An 18,629-nucleotide genomic window follows, 5' to 3' on the forward strand; every position below is an offset into this window, starting at 1 on the left:
ACATTAGTTTCCAAATGTTAGAGGCAGTGGTCTTCTGTCTGTTCATTATGCAATGGAGAATATTCCTGCATCCAAGAAATACACATATCTGGTCCATGTATTTAGAGCATGTAGCCGGGATTTTTGGTCCTCATTTCTGTGGGAGAACTTTTATCTTCAAATCAGTACTTGAATTGTGTTTTCTACATACTCTGTGTATTGACAAATACACATATTATATGCTATATTCCAGTTACCAACTGTGTCGTCATGTTCAAAAGTACCACAAGAGGGCGCCCCGGGTGACGAAAACAGTTCGGCTAAAATCTCATGGCAGTTCATGATGCAGTCATAAAATTATGGTGACACAACTTCAATACCTGAAATTTACTTGATTTGAAACAGCTAGCAGAATTTTTTTAATGGTTGTGAATGCCACCAACTTTTGCTGGGAGATCATTTTTGCAAAGGAAGCTACAGTACTCTGCTATCATTGCCCTCACTTCTGGCTGTGCATGAACAGCACTCCCAGTGGTAAAACTGTAAAATCTTTCGGGTTTTTTCTGGTAATCAGAATATGGCGTAAATTGTGGGAGGGATACTCAAAGGAAATGAATGAATGAATGCTTTGAAAGTGCAATACTTTTATAGCTTTACATAATTTATATCTCATCAAAAGTACTCAAATCTTAAATGTTTGCAGAAGAACAAAAAATTTATTTCTGTATATCGTCAATATTTGTAGTAATTATGTAACGTGCTTTTGTTAATTTCAGACTGTGAAAAATGGAGCTTTTTGAACACATTTTGATGTGAATAACTAGTTGTTGCTGTGGGAGGAGGGGTGGGGGGGGGGGGAGGGGCAGAGGTATAAAGATCAAGAGTGTAAAAGTTTATTTTCTTAGTCTTGCTTGACTTAGACAACAGCAGAGTACAGTAGATTTGGTCTACTGTCAGCAACCAATAAAAAATATAAACAAAATATCCTGTGTTATTTGTTCTTTTATATTGAAGGTATTGAATACAAGAGGACTGTCATTATTGAATAAATGCATGTGTATGTTTGTATACAGCCTTACTTAATGTTTCTTATGACCTGTCGGACTCTCTATTTCTTCATCCTGGTGATTTAAAAAATGACGCCCTCTATGGCAGGATTGGGAAAAAATTCTCAACATCTCTAATTGTCGTGGTAACCCCACAAGCACATATCTGAGTGAAGATTATCATATATTGCTGAAGTATGGGAAATTTAATAAAATATGTTTCATAGTTTTCTTCTGCTTCATAGCATACCGCAACCTTGAAAAATGTTCTTTATATATATATCTCTTAGCCAGTACATACAATTTAGCTAACTATTCAAAATTGCATGATTAGTGAGAAAATAGAAAGAGTTCAGACTAGTGATCAGCAGCGACCCGAGCAGCCTATTGTTCTCCTCTTGGGGATTATGACGTTATAGAGGGTGTCATGCCAGTTTAATAGAATGGTAAGCAATGGCAGACAGTAGCAATTCTGACTTCAATACTTGTCAGAAAATATCTGAGAGTGATGGAGACTGTAAGATACGTTGTGTCGTTTTGCCCTCTCCGGCCTCCGCTGGTACGTTGGCCAATGTGTGAGGGCGCCCCGTCACAGCATACGTTACTATTAAAGAGTGATGATTCTTCTTTCAATGACGATTTTACCATGTTCAATAGATTGATTTGGCTTTTTATGTAGGTGTCGTGTCCTACAATATTAGCAACAATAGTGAAAATGCTAGTGATTTTGGAGTATATATCGGGTCATTTTAGACAGTTAAAGTCCAATTATGAAATGAAAGTATCATCAAGATTTGAACGTGAACTTGTATGCTATTGTGTCAGTTGTACAAGGTACTCACTCACAGAACCAAAAAAAGAATGTAGGAAAAGCGAAACCGCACCAGTTCACTACATCAGATTTTGATCAGATTGGATATGTACTAAACCAGATCCATACCACATTCCATGATATATGTCCTTGAGACAACCATGTAGTGTGAAGTTTGGAAGACACAGACAAACATCTTTCGCCAAAAAAAAAGTTTTATTTATATAAATTCTTTCATCAAAGAAGAAAAGGTCTACTAAACATAACTAGTTTTTCTTACACGTAGAGTTTATTCTCTGGACCACACAGATCACTGCAGTATATAAAGTACATATACAAGACATACATTTTGAAATTCAAACATGTTATGGGCCATGTTTGAATTCCCAGCTCACTGAACACTGGTAGCACCCTTATAAATCCAATACGTATATACAGGGCTGCCATTTTCTAGATATCTGTCATATTACCAAGTAAAGATACTGCCCTATTTGTGACTTGTGTAGACTGAATGCTGTCAGTATACTGTGCCAAAAATGGTCAATAGAGGGCGCTGTTCATGACAACCTACAGCGTGGTCATGACAAGATGTGGCCCTCCTATAAATGTCAATTTATTAATCTCTGAAAAGGATCACTGAAATGCAGAGATACATGATTTTAATACTGAGGGTGTCCATTTCACCATTAATGTTTGATTACCACTGGTATACAAGTCATCACCTTTTTATAGGTTATTGTTTAGAAACCATCCACACAAGTATGACAGCCAAATCATGACGACGTTTCCACTTCAGCCCGTTTTTCATTTTCATATGACTGTATTACAAGTTCTAAGACTGCTCCATCCTCTGCATCCATTTCAATAAAGGTCTGTAATAAGAAGAAACACAATTTTGACATTAGTTGCCTTTCATTCTAGAGGCAAAGTGTGTATATATGTTAGTGTGTCTATGTGTACAAAGTTTGAGTATATTTATGTGTATGTTTACATTCACATATCCGTGTGTGTGTGTGTGTGTGTGTGTGTGTGTGTGTCTGTATGTATGTATGTATGTATGTATGTATGTATGTATGTATGTATGTATGTATGTATGTATGTACATGTATGTATGTATGTATGTATGTATGTATGTATGTATGTATGTATGTATGTATGTATGTATGTATGTATGTATGTATGTATGTATGTATGTATGTGTGTGTGTGTATGTGTGTGTGTATGTATGTAATAGTATGTATGTGTGCGCGTGTACACATGTGCTTTTGTACTTAAGGTCTAAATTGACACCAATTTCAGTCAAAGTACAAATTAAATTTACAAGTAAACCATTGTCAATAGGCAATACAATATTGTCATGAAAAGCACTCCATGTGTTCTGATTTTGATGAGTTTATAAAAAAAAACCCTTGACCACTTTACTGTCTAAACTTTCCTGAAGTTGACACCTCTAAATTCAGAAACTGACACCATGACAAGCACTATTTTAGAAAATACACTACATTCTGGCTACCTTTATCAAACAAATCCCATCTTAGGTAAATGTCTTTGGACTGTAATCAGCTGATGTACATGAAATCTACAAAGTTAGAGGTATCCTATCATTTATACAGGAATACATACCTTTATCACATCAAGGCCTTTCAGATGGTGTCTCTTGACCTCCCTAGCTGATGAACATTGTGGATTTAGAAGATGGTATAACTTGATCAAATCACAGCTGTCTTCAATCCTAGAAACCAAACAGGATTTCCAATTATAAGTTGTGTGACATTCATCAAATTGACAGCTTACCAGTGCGCCCTCTAAGTCAATTTGACATGCCACTGACGCACACAAATTCTAGTGACGCACCAACATTTGGTGTTCTCCTCTCTCTTACTTGGGGTGACTAACAAGAAATGTCAGTTTTTATCATACTGACCCACAACGACAACATTTGGCTATCATTAGAGGGCACACTGCAGCTTACACTTACAAAAGGGCATCATGAAGGTAAACCAAGTACACAAAATGTTACAATAATGTCAATATCTAGTGATTCTTTCTAATACCAAGACACATGTTATGGTATCCAATAGCCAACTTGTAATTCACAGTGACACTGAGCATGCTCAGACACAAAGGATTATGGGATTGCAGGGGTATGTTGCACACTCTATATCATGTTGGTATGGAACTGTCAAGGCTTTCCCAGTCAGTCCACATGCCATCCCGGAGTCACCCAGATCAGGCAAACATACCACCTTCCGGCTCCATGTGAGTAATCGTCCCCGATTTTTCACATCATTACTCCAAGAGTCACCCCCACCCCATCCCCCAAATTTGCACTAGTCTTGTGAGTGAGAAACGGCCGACTGATACAGCATGATTCAAAACCATGACCTCCCGACTGCTAATCCTGAGCACTAACCACTACACTACAGAGAGCCAGTTACATATCAATACTTACAAATCTCTCTGCATCATATCTTTCAATAATCCATCTATTCGCTTCCTCTTGGCAAAATAGAATGCCATGCCACCAAAATGCCTTGTAGATCTCAAAATATCAAATTTTCCTGTTTTGTTAAGATTTTCATACGTTCTGTGATGAACCTGAGAAACAGATAATGATTGAAGTTAAACACAAGAATCAACAATTCAAACAGACACCAGAGGATTATACACACACACACACACTAAACCAAATCTGACTGTTTTTCTGTTGCTTTTTTTTTCACACGTTATTCTCACAGATTATTTTTTGAAACACATTTAACTATTGCTGGTAACTATATAGACCACTAGAAAAACAGCAAGGCAAACCTAATGATTCGATGACGTAATTCTGGATGCACCCAAAAATTGTGGTTAAAATGAGCAAACACATTATGCATAAACCTGTCGATGATTTATAGAGATAGTCAATTTTCCAGTTCCAAGATGCATTCTGCAGGATGCCAAGACTTATGTTGGTACGTTTAGTCTTGTTTTGTCTTTATTACATTTCAATTTGAAGAAACAGTTTCATTGTGAAATGGTGGAAAGACATGTTGACCTCTTTACTTGTGAGTGATTTCATAGAACAAAGACTAAACGCCATCCATGACAGATAATTCTTATGTATTTTACTGGTAAACCCAACAAGGTACGATCAGGTAAAGATCATCTCCTGGGTAGCTTGTGCAAATCCCCCTGCACATACAGAATAGATGGCTTTTTATAGATAGATGCGATGCATCTTGGAACCGACATCAGATCAATTGACTCTATTTCAAAACACAAATCCACATAATACAAAATGAGTTTTATGTATAGCACTGTCCAGGTGTACATCTGGATAATATTCTAATAATATGTAAATCAGTACTTACCCTAATAAAGTTTGGATCATCTGGTTCAAATTGTACACAACAAAAGTCTAATAATCCTTCATGCCTCTCCTCCAATAGTACATGCTGAAATTTAAAATAAGAAAAAAAATTTACAAAAAAAGTTTCAAAAACAAATTTTTCTGGTCACATACATTTATAATTCATTAGGTAATAAGTATCTACTACCAAACTAGAGTGACAATGTTTTTTACATCTCACACACATTTTGTTACGAATTACACAAACAGAATACAAACACTGATAGCACGCATGCACATGAAATGTTACAATTTATTTCACTATGAATACAAATAAAGAATCTTCCTTGTTTTATCTGACAGTAATGTTGATCTGTGTTCATAGTGAGATAAAATATATCTTTTTATATGCATGCATGCTATCAGTGTTTGTTTTATGTAAATCTTAACTCAAAACTTGTGTCAGATGTAAAAAACATTGTGTCGCCGAAATGAAACGCTATGGTTACTCTGGTTTGGTAGTACATATTGCAACAGAAGACACTCAAAAGTCACTTACATCAATATTCTCATCTTGAAATACTTTAGGCATTTCTATTTTCCTGCCTTCTCTTGGGAAGTAAATTTGAAGCATTCTTGCTCTCTCATTCCAGTTTGCATTCCGCAGAATCCCACTTGGCTCTCTGACGACAACAAAACGTTCCTGTAGGGATAACATTTATTTACATATTATGACACAGACATTAACAGAGGGCACTACTTCTGTCAACAGTGATGGCGCCCTCATGAGTTGGTTGATGTTGATAATTCAATGACTTTACCAAAATCACCACTAACTAAAATCCAGATTTGGAATCAGTTCACCACCAAAACCTAATCAATCAACTGTTCATATCAAATGATGGAATATAGTACAAGTCTCTGCTGTTCCAACATGATGTGCCAAGTGTTATTATTCCAAGTCAGTTGTTTACTTTCCCTGTTTGTAACAAGTTTGGTTTGTCATTGCTCGCATGTCACTGGTTGTATTCTTTGTCTCACAGGCAATCATTCCACAACATTTCATCTAGAGCCAGCCATAATTTGTTTTTATATATCCAGTGCTAATAAACAGACAATGTGAAAACATAACATTGACCAAACATCCATATTTTTGTGTTAAACAAGTTGCCAAAAATTCAAAGATGTAATTTCTTTTTTTTTGTGAAGAAGGGGGGGGGGGGGGGGGGGGGGAGAGAGAGTAAAGGAAGACAGAGTGCCATCTGTGTTAATTTTACAGCAATTTCAATAGTCTATCTACTACTAGACCCTCAGACAATTCTGTTTATTTTAAAACCAGGACTCAAAATTAACTTTTTTCCTTGGTAGTCCCAGTGTAGCTATCCATTTCAGAAATTGGTAGCCCAAGGATGGTGACCAATACATGTTGTAGTCCTATATTCCTGAACTGAAAACAGAATTCCTCTATTGGAAATACATGTATGTGTGTTACTAAAATAATTTCTGTAAATCTTCCATCCTTGAAACCATGCATAATCAGCGGTAGCCTGAGTGGACTACCAGCTACAAGTTATGGTAGCACCATGACAAGAATTGGTAGTCTTTAGACACACACCTACTGTTAATTTTGAGCCCTGAAAAGTGAAAACACTCTGAAGGGACTCGGAGGATGTACAAAGTTATGCTTTACTATTAAACGTTGATAAAGTTCTACACCTACCCTATCAGGTACTCCATATGTAATATCTGTAAAGACTATATTAGAAGTATCTAATCCTTCCAGTTCATGATCCTCTGACAATACAGTTTCAATTTCATTTCTTTCTTCTAACACTGGTGGCATCTGTAGTTTCTGTTCTGCTTTCTCCTTGGCTTCTTCTATCAGCTATAAAAACAAACCATTGCTTAAAGTTTACTTTATTGTTCAATATCGTCCATCCATTGTTTTTTCTCTGTGTTGATAGTTTCCCTGAAAAAGTTCACTACTGTACAAAGGACCAAAATTTCAGGATTCGTTACAAAAATCCAGATCTTTAATTTTATGTATCATAAAATCAAAAGATGGTAAATCAGTTATTTCTGCATATTTTCAGGGGTGAACAAATCATTTTGTGAACTGGTGGTTCCCAGACCAGTGCCTTAAAAACTCCAGTAGTCCTGCTGAAAGAATTAGTGGTCCCAGGTCCCCCTAATGTGAAACATTAAATCTTACCTATGAATCTGTATATTCAGACGACTTTTTAACATAGTTATTAACAGTAAGGTACTGGTCCGACAGACCAGACAAGGTAAAATTTGTGTGGTCCGCCCAAAAGAGTCACTAATCCCAGACCCAGGACCAGTGGATTTGTTCACACCTGCTATTCAATTAATGATGTGTACCTCCTTGTTCATGACTGTCATCTTTGTTTATGTTTTTCTTTGCTGTTGACTTCTTTATCATAAACAATTTCACATAAATGAAAACTGGATGGTGTCAACATTATGTTACAATCAATCTATCATTCCAGATCCATTCGCAAAGCTACATCAATCATTAAGGACTCCAGTCATCCGGCAAATACAGTTTTTACTAAATACAACATGTACAGCTCAAAGGGTTTCCAAAAATTCTGACTACTAGTATCTTTCGTTAACGGTTTATCATCAGGTGACAAAGTCAGCATAACCAATTAAGTCTGTATTCTGTGTATTCTTACCAAGGCTAAATAATTACTTACCTCCTGTAGACGTTCCTCACTAACCAATTTATATTTTGGTGGTGACAATTTCTGTTTCACGGGTTTGAATATTTTCTCAAACTTCATTCCAGTTATACGTTTCAATATCATTTGCACTTTCTCGTCCATAAATTCTGCAGCATCTGAAAAGAAGTTGAGGATTAAATAATAACAGTCGGTACACTGTTTGCCATTCTTGCACAAAATATATTATCTCGCCCCAAATATTGGTTACTTCATCTGTTTGCTGTTTACCTTTTTTGTTATTTGGAGTCTAGTAGCTCGCGCAGCGGCAGCAAAGCTGCCGCAAAGCGGCTCAATGACTAGTACGCATGCGCGTCGTATATACTATGTGGAAAAAATTTGGTGGTTCTCCCAATGATGCATTGCGGCGCGCACTGACTACACATGCGCCTTCCATATACTATGTGCATTCTCCACGCGCTACCGTATCATCGTATATCATAGGCGACATAACATCACCATGCATTGCAATATTGTAACAGTAGGCCTGTTGGCACGATTAAATATCGTAACATTGTAACGAGTATCGAGGCATCACTGTACCTCGAGGAGAAATTGTTACACTATTTGGCAGTTTGATGCACGGCGGCACCAGATACGGACCACTGATGACATAGCGCAGTTTAATTTCCGGGTTGTGGAAGTGTGGTTTTGACATTTATATTGTTGATAATTGATTTTTTACATGTTCTAAAAAAGAATAACTACTTTCCTATGTTTGTTGGTACAGTAACATTCCTAAATCATCGAGTTGAATTGAGAAATCGTGATGTTCGGCAACATGTCAACAAAACATTTGTCCAAAGACCACAACGTACGTTGGTGGAGAGTCTATGATAAGTTGGCTGATTGAAAATGAACAATATTAATCTAATGGCTATGATATGGTTTTTGAAACCAACAACTGCATAGAGTGTTGACTTTCTTTACTTCTCGTCCATGTCAGAGAAATAGATGTCATTCAATAAAATAAATTTTGATGGTTAATACCCCTGGAAAATGACCCAAATCAAGTGTATCAACCCTGGCCCAGGCAGCAGGTCACAAATGAATCTACCCTGCGCGAGCTTATGGGCTTTGCCGAGTTATGATATTATGAATATGATGAAACTTGAAAGATGAAACTTCGTACAAATCATGTTTGCGTGTAATTTGCGGATGGCTACATTAGAGAGACAAAATAGAAACCGTTCTTACTATCATTAGAAGTACTCCTTGTGCAAAGAGCCCGAATGAGTTGACGTCTATAAAGTCCATGTTGGGTGAAACCCCCGGTTGAAATAAAATTCCGTGCACACGTTCTTGCACAGATGGCCGCCATGATTGAAATGAAAAGTTGGTTGGTTGTTGCTTTGCTCCAGTTCACCCTCATATGCAAACTTATCCATCAGAAAATATATCCCAAAGTCCCTCACCAGTAAAACAAAAACAAAAAGCAAAAAACAAACCAAACTGTCCAAACATTTCATTTTCCTCATGTTTTAAGCCATACGAAAATGGCGAATGGAATGGATGGAACTGATGATAACACCCCGCCCTCAATAAAAACTCGTCTCAAATCTTTTGTTTTTATATGCCATTGATCATGAAATTATTGTACTGCAATTATTCATAAAATACCATAATTGATAATGAAATTATTGTATACTATTTACGTGTCGTGTGTACGGTTGAGTATGAGATCATCTGATAGACATTTTCTACTTGTTATTATCAGAATTCATATAACCGCTTCCTCCTGACATATACGTATGACCACAGGGAAAAGGACAAATAATCAATTTTCCGGATTTCTAATATTATTTTCTGTATATTTCAAATAAAGTTGTAAACACTGTTTCCTCTCACTGTTTTTTTTTTCATTCTATTTCCTACCTGATATCGATCACTGTCTTATTATCTGAGTTTATCAGCTTCGCATTAATTAGTAGCTTGCTAGAACAAACTCACTATTTGCCCAAATTAACGCATTATGCCGTGACTGATCCGACTGTCGGATTAGTGGAATCAGTGGCAGTCCCTCAGGATGGGTGGGTACCCATGTAATTGTTAGCGAAATTTCAAATGTACCCCTATGTACCGCTTTTCCCGGATTATTTCAATGAAAAACACTCCTTTTTTTAGTGAATCTGGGAGAAAATCACTGCAAAAAATACCCCCTTATTTCCGAAATCCGGGAGGTTTTACACGGGTTTTTACATGTATGGTCCTGGTTTACGGGACCCCGGTACGGGACCTTCGTCCCTGGGCCTTCGTTGGGTGGGAAGTCTTTAAAGTTTCTTCGGAGAGATAGAGTAGAAAAGGGGCATCCTACCCTTATTCTCGGAAGGTGATCTGAAAAAGTACCCTTTTTCTTACGATTCCCACACCTAGATGGACGACGAAAAACACTCCATTTTCCGTGAAATTTCAACAAGCGTGCGTACCCGCTTCGTCTGGGACGACTACCACCATGCACCACCCCTACGCCTACCCCCCCCCCCCCCGCATTTCTCCCCCTACCCCCCTACCGTAAATTCGGATCGCAGCCTAGTATTAAAGCCAGTCACTATTATCTCCGACCCTAAATGATAGAAGCTTACTCCATCCCTATGAAAACTGAATCACCCCGGCCCGGAGCCGCTTCCTTAATTCTTGCACGTTGAACATCGGTACGTCCTCTGCTTTTTATATTAAACCTTTGTCCTCCCCCCCCTCCGTAGAAATTGAACATGCCCTTCATTTCCTCACTCTACGCTGCGCAAGTACAGTGAGTGCTACGCTAGCTGGCCGCACAAGACCATTCTTTCTGCGAACAACACAAGGCATTGTCCTGCCTCATATCACGTGTACGATCCCCTGGTACGACCATGGGCATTGTCTAAAATAACGTAAAAAAATACAAAGCCTACAGCACCTTGCCGTCGTTTTACTTGACTTACATTGTAGAAAGATCGCAAAAAACAACCCTCTACAGGATTACACCCGGGATTAAATGCACTTCCCCTCCCCCGCGGGATGGATGCATAGTACCGTACGACTTTTTAATCTGCTCACCTGAGGGCGTGCAAACAGGTTCTTGACGACGGACATGGCGTCTTAGCAACCAGACTTTCAGTGTTCTTACGCCACAGAAAGTAACACCATTTAATTAATACGCATATATCAAAAACATAACCCAACTACATGAAATTATTAAGTGACTCTGATGTACTATAAAATATTTTGATATTGTACATTTTACTGTGAAACATTGCATAAAACGGTACCGCTGAATAGCGCGGAAGAATACTAGATTATTCTATGAGTAACTGGTCCTGACTGTCTAAATAACAACGCTCAAAGTACACACATAGCCAAGGATCTAAGGAGCACACACATTTTGTCAGCATATCAAATTGTTCATCGCAGTTATCACCACAAAATGGCACAAGGAGATCCACAAAAATGGTACATGCCTGGATGGAGGATAGAGCAAAGGTACTCCGGTGGTGTATTGATAGGAAACTGGTCAGAAGAGAGACACGAAGTAAGTTTTTCAAGGATAATTTATGTATTTTATGGCTTCGAACTAATTCTGTTATCTGACATGGCAATCCTTCGTTACGTGTATATTTACTTTGTATTACTCTGTTTACATAACTGTTTTTAAATGACAAGAAATCATAGTTATCAGGTGATTGTTTTTAGCTAAAATACCAAGATGTCGCTATTAAGGGCATGTCAACTAACTTTTAACACTAAAACTGTAATAAAATACAACATGGTTGTCGTCACTCCTAAATGGCCAGTTTACAGTAAACTGCCTCGATGGTTATGCCAAAAACACTCCAAAAAGACTTGTGCATTCAGTTTAACGGCCCAGATGTAAAATAATCTAATCAATTCGACGAATTTACGGCCCATTAATTACGATTATACATATATAATTGTTTAGTTTTGGTAACACGATAAGTGTGAAGTACAAGTTTATCACAGATGTTGTTTGTTGCTGTTTGGTGATTTCATTACACGCTTCCTGTTGCGCCAACGAAGCGCACGACTGAATCTTTATACCTCAACAAACTATTTGTATTTCTTTAGTCCGCGGTAATCCGAGAAAATCGCGACAAAATCCATATCAAACTCAACATGACAAGTCATGAATTATGAGAGACCCTCAAGAATTCAGACAACATACGTTCAAGTTGTTTTAGCTGCTAGGAGATACATTGTAAAAGGATTATACCACCCTTCAACTTGTCGCCTATTTTGTTTGGTCGGTAAACAACGTTTACTGCAGATAAGATTACTGGTTTAGTGCTAGGTGTATCACTAATACATCCATGATCCATTGTGATCCAAGGTACACGAAACGGTGTCGAAGTTTATCAAACCAGAAATTATGGAATGGGTAAATTCTATATAGATTTGAACGTGGAAGTACCACCCACCATACTTCCATCATAGAAGTATTACATAGGTGTTACTTTCATTGTGCTTTCATGCTTTGAACATTGGCTTGAATGAGACCCCCCCCCCCCACACACACACACACACACATGTACACACACCACCACCAGTCTCAGAACAAACAACACACTTCCTTCATGTACATTGGAACATGGAAGTATACGTGATACTTCCATTATGTGTATTACTCTAATTGGACGCATACACTATAGGATATAGCCTAGATACTACACTATGAAGCAACATACTCACTTGACATTTCTGGTGAACGACCTTTTCAAGTCAGATAGCAAAGTCAGGAAGCAAACAGATACATCTTAATGTATAAAGATAGACATTTTATCATGTTAAAATGTTTTTAAAAAATAAAAATAAAAACCCTGTTTGTAGCAGTCATTGTATTGCAAGACATACTTAAATATATAATCATCCAACCATAGTAAATGACATTGAAATGATATTTACTTCTATCGTTAAGTGCTGCAGAGAAAGGAAAAGACATTAATTTTAAAGTAGCCACAGCTGGTGAAGGAACAACCTTCACTTCTGTGTTTTATTGGTATGCTAATTACAAAATGGGTACTACTTGTGAAATGTCATAATTTACCCATACATTTTGTCCAAACTATATTTACCCACACTTGTGTACTAAATTTGTAATTCATAAATCAAGAGCAATAACACAGGAATACTTTCAATTTTGTGCAGACCTTCGTTTCAAAGAAAATTGTGCAGAAATTGACATTTAATTGTATGTTATGTACTGTTGTGAGTGAATGTATGTTGCCTCCAAAGTGACATACATTTAATTTCACTCTCGTAAGTGCTTGATTTCGTAAATGAGTTATTTGGGAATGTCGACAATAGGCGGGGTGGGAGGGGGGTACTTAGGTACACCTGCATAGATTCATTGCCTAGTAGTAGTACCTTAAATTTCTCTTTGATCCTAATAAATACCTTTGGAACTCAGGTAGATTTTACCTACTTATTGCCTTTATGAGCAAAAACACAGGTAGCGAACCATGGTAAAATAACTGGGGAACTCAGGTAGATTTTTACCTACATACTACCTAGAGCAAAAACAATGTCCCTGTTTGAAGCCACCAAATTAAAAGCCAATATCAACATTTTTTTATCAGGTTTTTTTTTTTTTTTTTTTTTTTTTTTTCGGTTGTTGTTGTTTTTGTTGTTGTTTTTTTTGCCCCAGGAAAAATAATAATATTGTTCTTTCCTCTTTCCAGTTCCAAAGAAGTGGTCATAAGAACTCATCAACCCATCGTGAAGACTTCACAAAATATCCCAACTTTAAACCCGATAGAATGACAAGAAGGGCGGCCATGATGAAGAATGAGGTAAGATCTAAGGATATACTTTGATATATACAACTTGTTTCATGTTACTGCTCACTGGCTTTGTTGATACAATCATTCAGAAATCAATAAGAAACTGTACATTCTACATTTCAACATAGGAATGTTAAATGATTACAGTTGGAAGTGAGATTTTGTCTGAATGAAATTTCAAGCAAAAATTCAAATTTAGTATTGATAAACAATGAGTAAAAAATAAAAGTGAATTTAATCACATCAGTTTTAATTGACCAAGAAAAAATTGACTATGTTTGTAGTTAATCTATTGAAATGATAAATTTATAGTAAGTAACATACAACTAGTAACACTGAAGTAAAACATTTTCTTTATGTGCTACACTCATTTATAGCATTCATATCAAGTGTAAAAGTATACTGTTTCAATTGGTTTATTTACAAGCCTAGCATGTGGCTTTTCTAACAGTGGTCCATTAGTAAATGAAACAGTATACTTTTACACTTGATATTGATGCTATAAATGATTGTGGTACATACAGAAAATGCTTTACTTTGGTGTTATGGGTTGTATCATTATTTGATAAAGTTCAGCTCTGCAACAGATGGCTACATACCTAGCTTTAGGATATAATGTTACTAAGCAGAGTTAATTTCCCATGTTAGACTCAGAAATAGTTTGTATTTAAATTGTAATTTAGGGTTTGTATCACTATTGACAACCGACATCAAATACCAATATTGATAGGTAGTAAAACACACAGTATTGTGATCAATCATTTAACTAACAATTGTGACATTTCCTGAGAGAGCAAAGAATGGTGATCCAATTAATATAGTGTATCCTGTATACTCGTGTACCTGTATTTGATTAAGGTCACCATGACATCTTTTCTCACCATGGCAACCGTTTCTCATAAAATGATTTCATTTGATTTTGATATCAGTCTTTAAAGGATCACATCTTTTCTCACCATGGTAACCGTTTCTGATAACATGATATTATTTGACAGGGATAGCAGGGTCTGGGAAGTAATCATGTATATTTTCTCGCTATGACAACTGTTTCTGATAAAAATATGATTTGGTTTTGATTTTGATATCAGGGTCTTGGAAAGGATCACATCTTTTCTCACCATGGCAACCGTTATTCTAATAATATGATTTCCTGGTATGATGAAAATTACAACAAACGTGAAAGAGATGAGAAAAACAAGTTGCCTGAACTACGACATTGGGATTCTCATCGGTTGGCATGGGTACCGGAGAAAACAGATTTCCCTATTCAAGGTCAGTATGTTATTCCAGATTATATGTTCACTCCGAACCCCCCCCCCCCCCCCCCCCATCCCGTCCCAACCTGATATTAAACATATGGTTTGGGACAATAAACATAATACTCAAAAGGAACAAATAAATATTTTTAGTTTACAATAACTTTCAAAACGTTTTGTGTCAGTTTTATTGATTCATTCTGTTATGAACAAATTGCCCACTGTAAAAGTGCTTTTTTTTTCTTGGCAATGCTAAGAAGTTAAAATCTACCTCTACAAAAGTTGCTAAGTATTTTAACAAACATATATAACATACATAGGACACAATACAAGATTTATGAGAATTCCTTCTTTCTGTTACTGGGGTTCTTAAACCTTATCAAATATATTGGTCTATGCAGAATAAACAATATGAATGTTGAATAGCAATTGAACAATAGTGGGGTGTGTGTGTGGGGGGGGGGGGCTTACAACTACTGACAGGCAAGCATTTACAAGCTTAACTTGTTCCAAACAGGGAAAGTAAACAATTGAATTCGATTTTTTCCCCTGTGTGTGTTTGCTGTTATTTTCTTTCCTCATATATTTATTTTTGCAGTTTTTAACTTCAGTCTGTACAATGCGCTGAGACGCACACACGTGTAGTGTGTCTTTTACAGTAAAAAAATAATGATAATTTTAATAATTAATAATACTTGGCACAGTATAGTCAAAGTTGTTACTCTAGAAGTCTTGAGATGCATGAGATGCAATTTGAAATTCATCCACAGCCACCCACACAGTCATTAACATCATGTCTTTGTTAATCAATCACAAAATTCTAACCAATAACACAGTCCCTCATAAAGTTAGTGTTTATTGAGGCAGTAATGTAATGTCCAAATATGGTATATTTGTCAGCTCAGGATGCTACTTGTACACTTTTTACATCACTGTAACAGTTGGGGTTCACTGATTTGAACTTTTTGTGCTGATTGAGGGACTTTGACCAGACGTGGTTTAGTTTAATAGAGACCATGCACGTTGGCATCCAGACTAGATATTCATCTGTGAATGTGAACTATTGTGTAAAGAGTTCATAAAACTGTTCTTATCAAATGATAGAATGGGGTACTTGTCTCTTAGTGTACTTTGAACATGCTGTGCCAAGTGTTATTAATCTAATTCAATCCAAAAGAATAATGCTATCAAGTTCTTATGGTGCCACTGATACAAAAACACTATACCAAAAGAACAGGGTCTTCAAACAATTTAGATTTGAAATAGTTATCTGACTATTAATGTATGATTTTCTTACCCCTACAGGTGAACCCACAAACTTTGGTCTAAAAGCTGCCACAACTGCTAAAATGCAGAAACAAGAAGCATTTCAAGAGGGTGGAGATTATTGTACAACATACGGCACATCGTACTCACCACACCGGGGAGACTCCTACGTGCAGAAACATTACGCAGCTCCCAGAACGATCTCCGCATCGTTACATCCTTTGAACAAGATTAATAAGGACTTACATTTACGAGGAATTCCTTCAAACGTCCACAACCCTGAATCACTCTACTTACAAAATATCCTCCCCAAAACATTGAAAACATAAATGAATTCATAAAAAATATTCTTAAATATAAAAAAAAAAAATCAAAAAAAAAATTCAATAAATGAAGACTTGAGCTATAATTGAATGCAAAAATATTTCCAAACTGTGGAAATTATGTGTTCCTTGAGCAATTATAAACTCTGAAACATGTTTTTTTTTCTGAATTAATGCACGATACCAACAGATTTCTTTTCTTGCTAATTAGATGACCCTATCATGTAAAGTTAATATAGAATATATGAATAAAAGAGAAATTTTGAAAGTTAGTGGTGTCTAAGGCTATTAGCTGTCTTCGTCTGTAATAGCAATTATCAAGAAAAAAAACAACAAAAAATGAACCAGGATATAATATTTACACACTTCTAGCTTTTTTCCAACGCAGTATAATACTTCCGTCCAAAACCGCCAGTATTGTTTCATATCTTGCAAGTTTTACAGTATTTTGAAGAATATGCTTATTCAATGTATACTTTTTTTTAACAGCTGGTTTTCTGTGTTAACAAGCATCTCTGAATTCTTATCAATATCGTGAGCAGAATGTAGTGTAAATTTGGGATTTGGGTTACATATTATGGGGTGTGTATTTTTTTTGCAAGTGGTATACGATGACCACCAAGATATCCCTACTGTATTTTAAACAATGAACTGATTATTGGTGCTGAGTACAATTCACACCTGTGACCATGGCAGTTATTATACTAATTTACAGCCCACTCACCCCTAAAATGCCATATATTATGATCCAATCCTATTGTATGGGGAAGGACCATTTTACAACATAGGTGGGGAGACTAGATAAGTTTGAGAGTAGATGTGTATGCATTAGTTTTCACCTGTGACCCTGATGTCACACTTATGTAAGCTACTCACCCCTAAAACTGATATATTATGGATTTGTCCTATTGTAGTGGGACGATCCACACAACAGAAAGGGTGAATTGAGGATTATCTGTAGAGTAAATGTCTATGCAATAAATTATAACTGACACAGAGTGCACTTACTGGTATATCTTACCTTTTCAGAAAGTATTGTGAATGCTAATTATATATCTGGTAATTGAGTTTACCTTTTCACAAAATATTGTGAATGCTGTATGAAATGTAAACTAACGATAAATATCATGTGGCCAAACGATTATAAACAAATTTTTCAAATGATTTCAATTGTATTGTTTTTTTGAAATTTTAATGGTTGTGTAAATCAAGATCCTATGTGTAAATAAAGATTTATTTAACACTTAAAGAGCACCAATTTGTTGCAATGTTCTCATTTTTTCCACACCTTAGCATCTGAAATTGCAGTTCTGAAAACAATGATTCTAAAATATTCTGCCAAAGGAAAAATCACTCAGACAATACCCCCCCCCCCCCCACCCACCGCATATATCACTCAGAAGAGCTAGACTATGCCACCTGTGATCACAAGTTGAGTCCAAATACATTTATTAATTCTCACATTATTAAAGAAAGTGTGAAATCCTTTAACAGCCAGTCTGAAATCATTAATAAAAGTAAACTGTCTGAAGTCATATTTCTAAAGAAAACTGCAATGCTGTACTGCACCAAAATATTTGGTTAATTCATAGCTTTCAACCTCTCTGCCCTCAGGTTTTCTTCTTCAGGGATGTGAAGTCATGCGTTAAAAGTTTGTTTTATGTCAGCGTTCATTAAGGTCATATACAGGATATATGTTCAATCTTTCTCTATAGTGGTCTGAGGTCTGTCAAACTACAATGAAATATCGATCAAGCTGCAAAAAGGTACTTGAACCAACAATGCTTTTACAGACAAACACAATTATAGCAACATATTCATCCAGTGTCAATCTACAATTAAAACCATATATGGCGTCTTCCTATCTCTCAGAAGGGCTAAGTGAGATCTGACTGACCAACTGACCAACCCACCTGACCCAACCTACTGACCATGCATGCATAGTTCTGTTGTTTTTGGACTCAGTAGGAATGTAAATGTGATGGAAGTTCTCTTCAACTATTTATCTGTAAAAACATTATTGTTTCCATTCCCCATTTATAAGTAATCTATCTCCATTGTATTACTGCTGAATGAAATATCAACATACGACACAC

The 18,629-nt window shown here is 36.4% G+C and overlaps 2 protein-coding genes across 2 annotated transcripts; one reads left to right on the plus strand and one right to left on the minus strand.

The window, feature by feature from the left end:
- Positions 1 to 2,098: 2,098 nt before the first annotated feature.
- LOC144451230 (small ribosomal subunit protein mS22-like) lies at positions 2,099 to 9,235 on the minus strand. The gene is made up of 8 exons (XM_078142030.1): positions 9,112 to 9,235; positions 7,891 to 8,033; positions 6,891 to 7,055; positions 5,730 to 5,873; positions 5,193 to 5,276; positions 4,289 to 4,434; positions 3,460 to 3,568; positions 2,099 to 2,708 (listed from the first exon to the last, which is right to left on the minus strand). The coding sequence occupies exons 1-8, from the start codon at positions 9,233 to 9,235 to the stop codon at positions 2,610 to 2,612; spliced, it is 1,014 nt and encodes a 337-aa protein (XP_077998156.1). The 3' UTR covers positions 2,099 to 2,609.
- Positions 9,236 to 11,246: 2,011 nt separating this feature from the next.
- LOC144451351 (cilia- and flagella-associated protein 107-like) lies at positions 11,247 to 17,776 on the plus strand. The gene is made up of 4 exons (XM_078142162.1): positions 11,247 to 11,422; positions 13,587 to 13,697; positions 14,777 to 14,960; positions 16,250 to 17,776. Exons 1-4 carry the CDS (start codon positions 11,318 to 11,320, stop codon positions 16,537 to 16,539), a joined length of 690 nt encoding a protein of 229 aa, XP_077998288.1. The 5' UTR covers positions 11,247 to 11,317; the 3' UTR covers positions 16,540 to 17,776.
- The last annotated feature ends 853 nt before the right edge of the window (positions 17,777 to 18,629 follow it).

Source organism: Glandiceps talaboti, chromosome 21 (genome assembly GCF_964340395.1).
Source record: "Glandiceps talaboti chromosome 21, keGlaTala1.1, whole genome shotgun sequence".
Classification (NCBI taxonomy): Eukaryota; Metazoa; Hemichordata; class Enteropneusta; family Spengelidae; genus Glandiceps; species Glandiceps talaboti.

What these genes read in the sequence shown, in the direction of transcription:
- LOC144451230 (XM_078142030.1), bottom strand. Translation starts at nt 9,235, where the DNA reads ATGGCGGCCATCTGTGCAAGAACGTGTGCACGGAATTTTATTTCAACC. An exon ending in AAGGAGTACTTCTAATGATA is followed by an intron (nt 8,034 to 9,111) that starts GTAAGAACGGTT and finishes ACTTCTTTTCAG; the next exon opens with ATGCTGCAGAATTTATGGAC. An exon ending in GATATGATGCAGAGAGATTT is followed by an intron (nt 3,569 to 4,288) that starts GTAAGTATTGAT and finishes TTTGGTTTCTAG; the next exon opens with GATTGAAGACAGCTGTGATT.
- LOC144451351 (XM_078142162.1), top strand. Translation starts at nt 11,318, where the DNA reads ATGGCACAAGGAGATCCACAAAAATGGTACATGCCTGGATGGAGGATA. An exon ending in CGGCCATGATGAAGAATGAG is followed by an intron (nt 13,698 to 14,776) that starts GTAAGATCTAAG and finishes TTTTGATATCAG; the next exon opens with GGTCTTGGAAAGGATCACAT. An exon ending in AACAGATTTCCCTATTCAAG is followed by an intron (nt 14,961 to 16,249) that starts GTCAGTATGTTA and finishes TTACCCCTACAG; the next exon opens with GTGAACCCACAAACTTTGGT.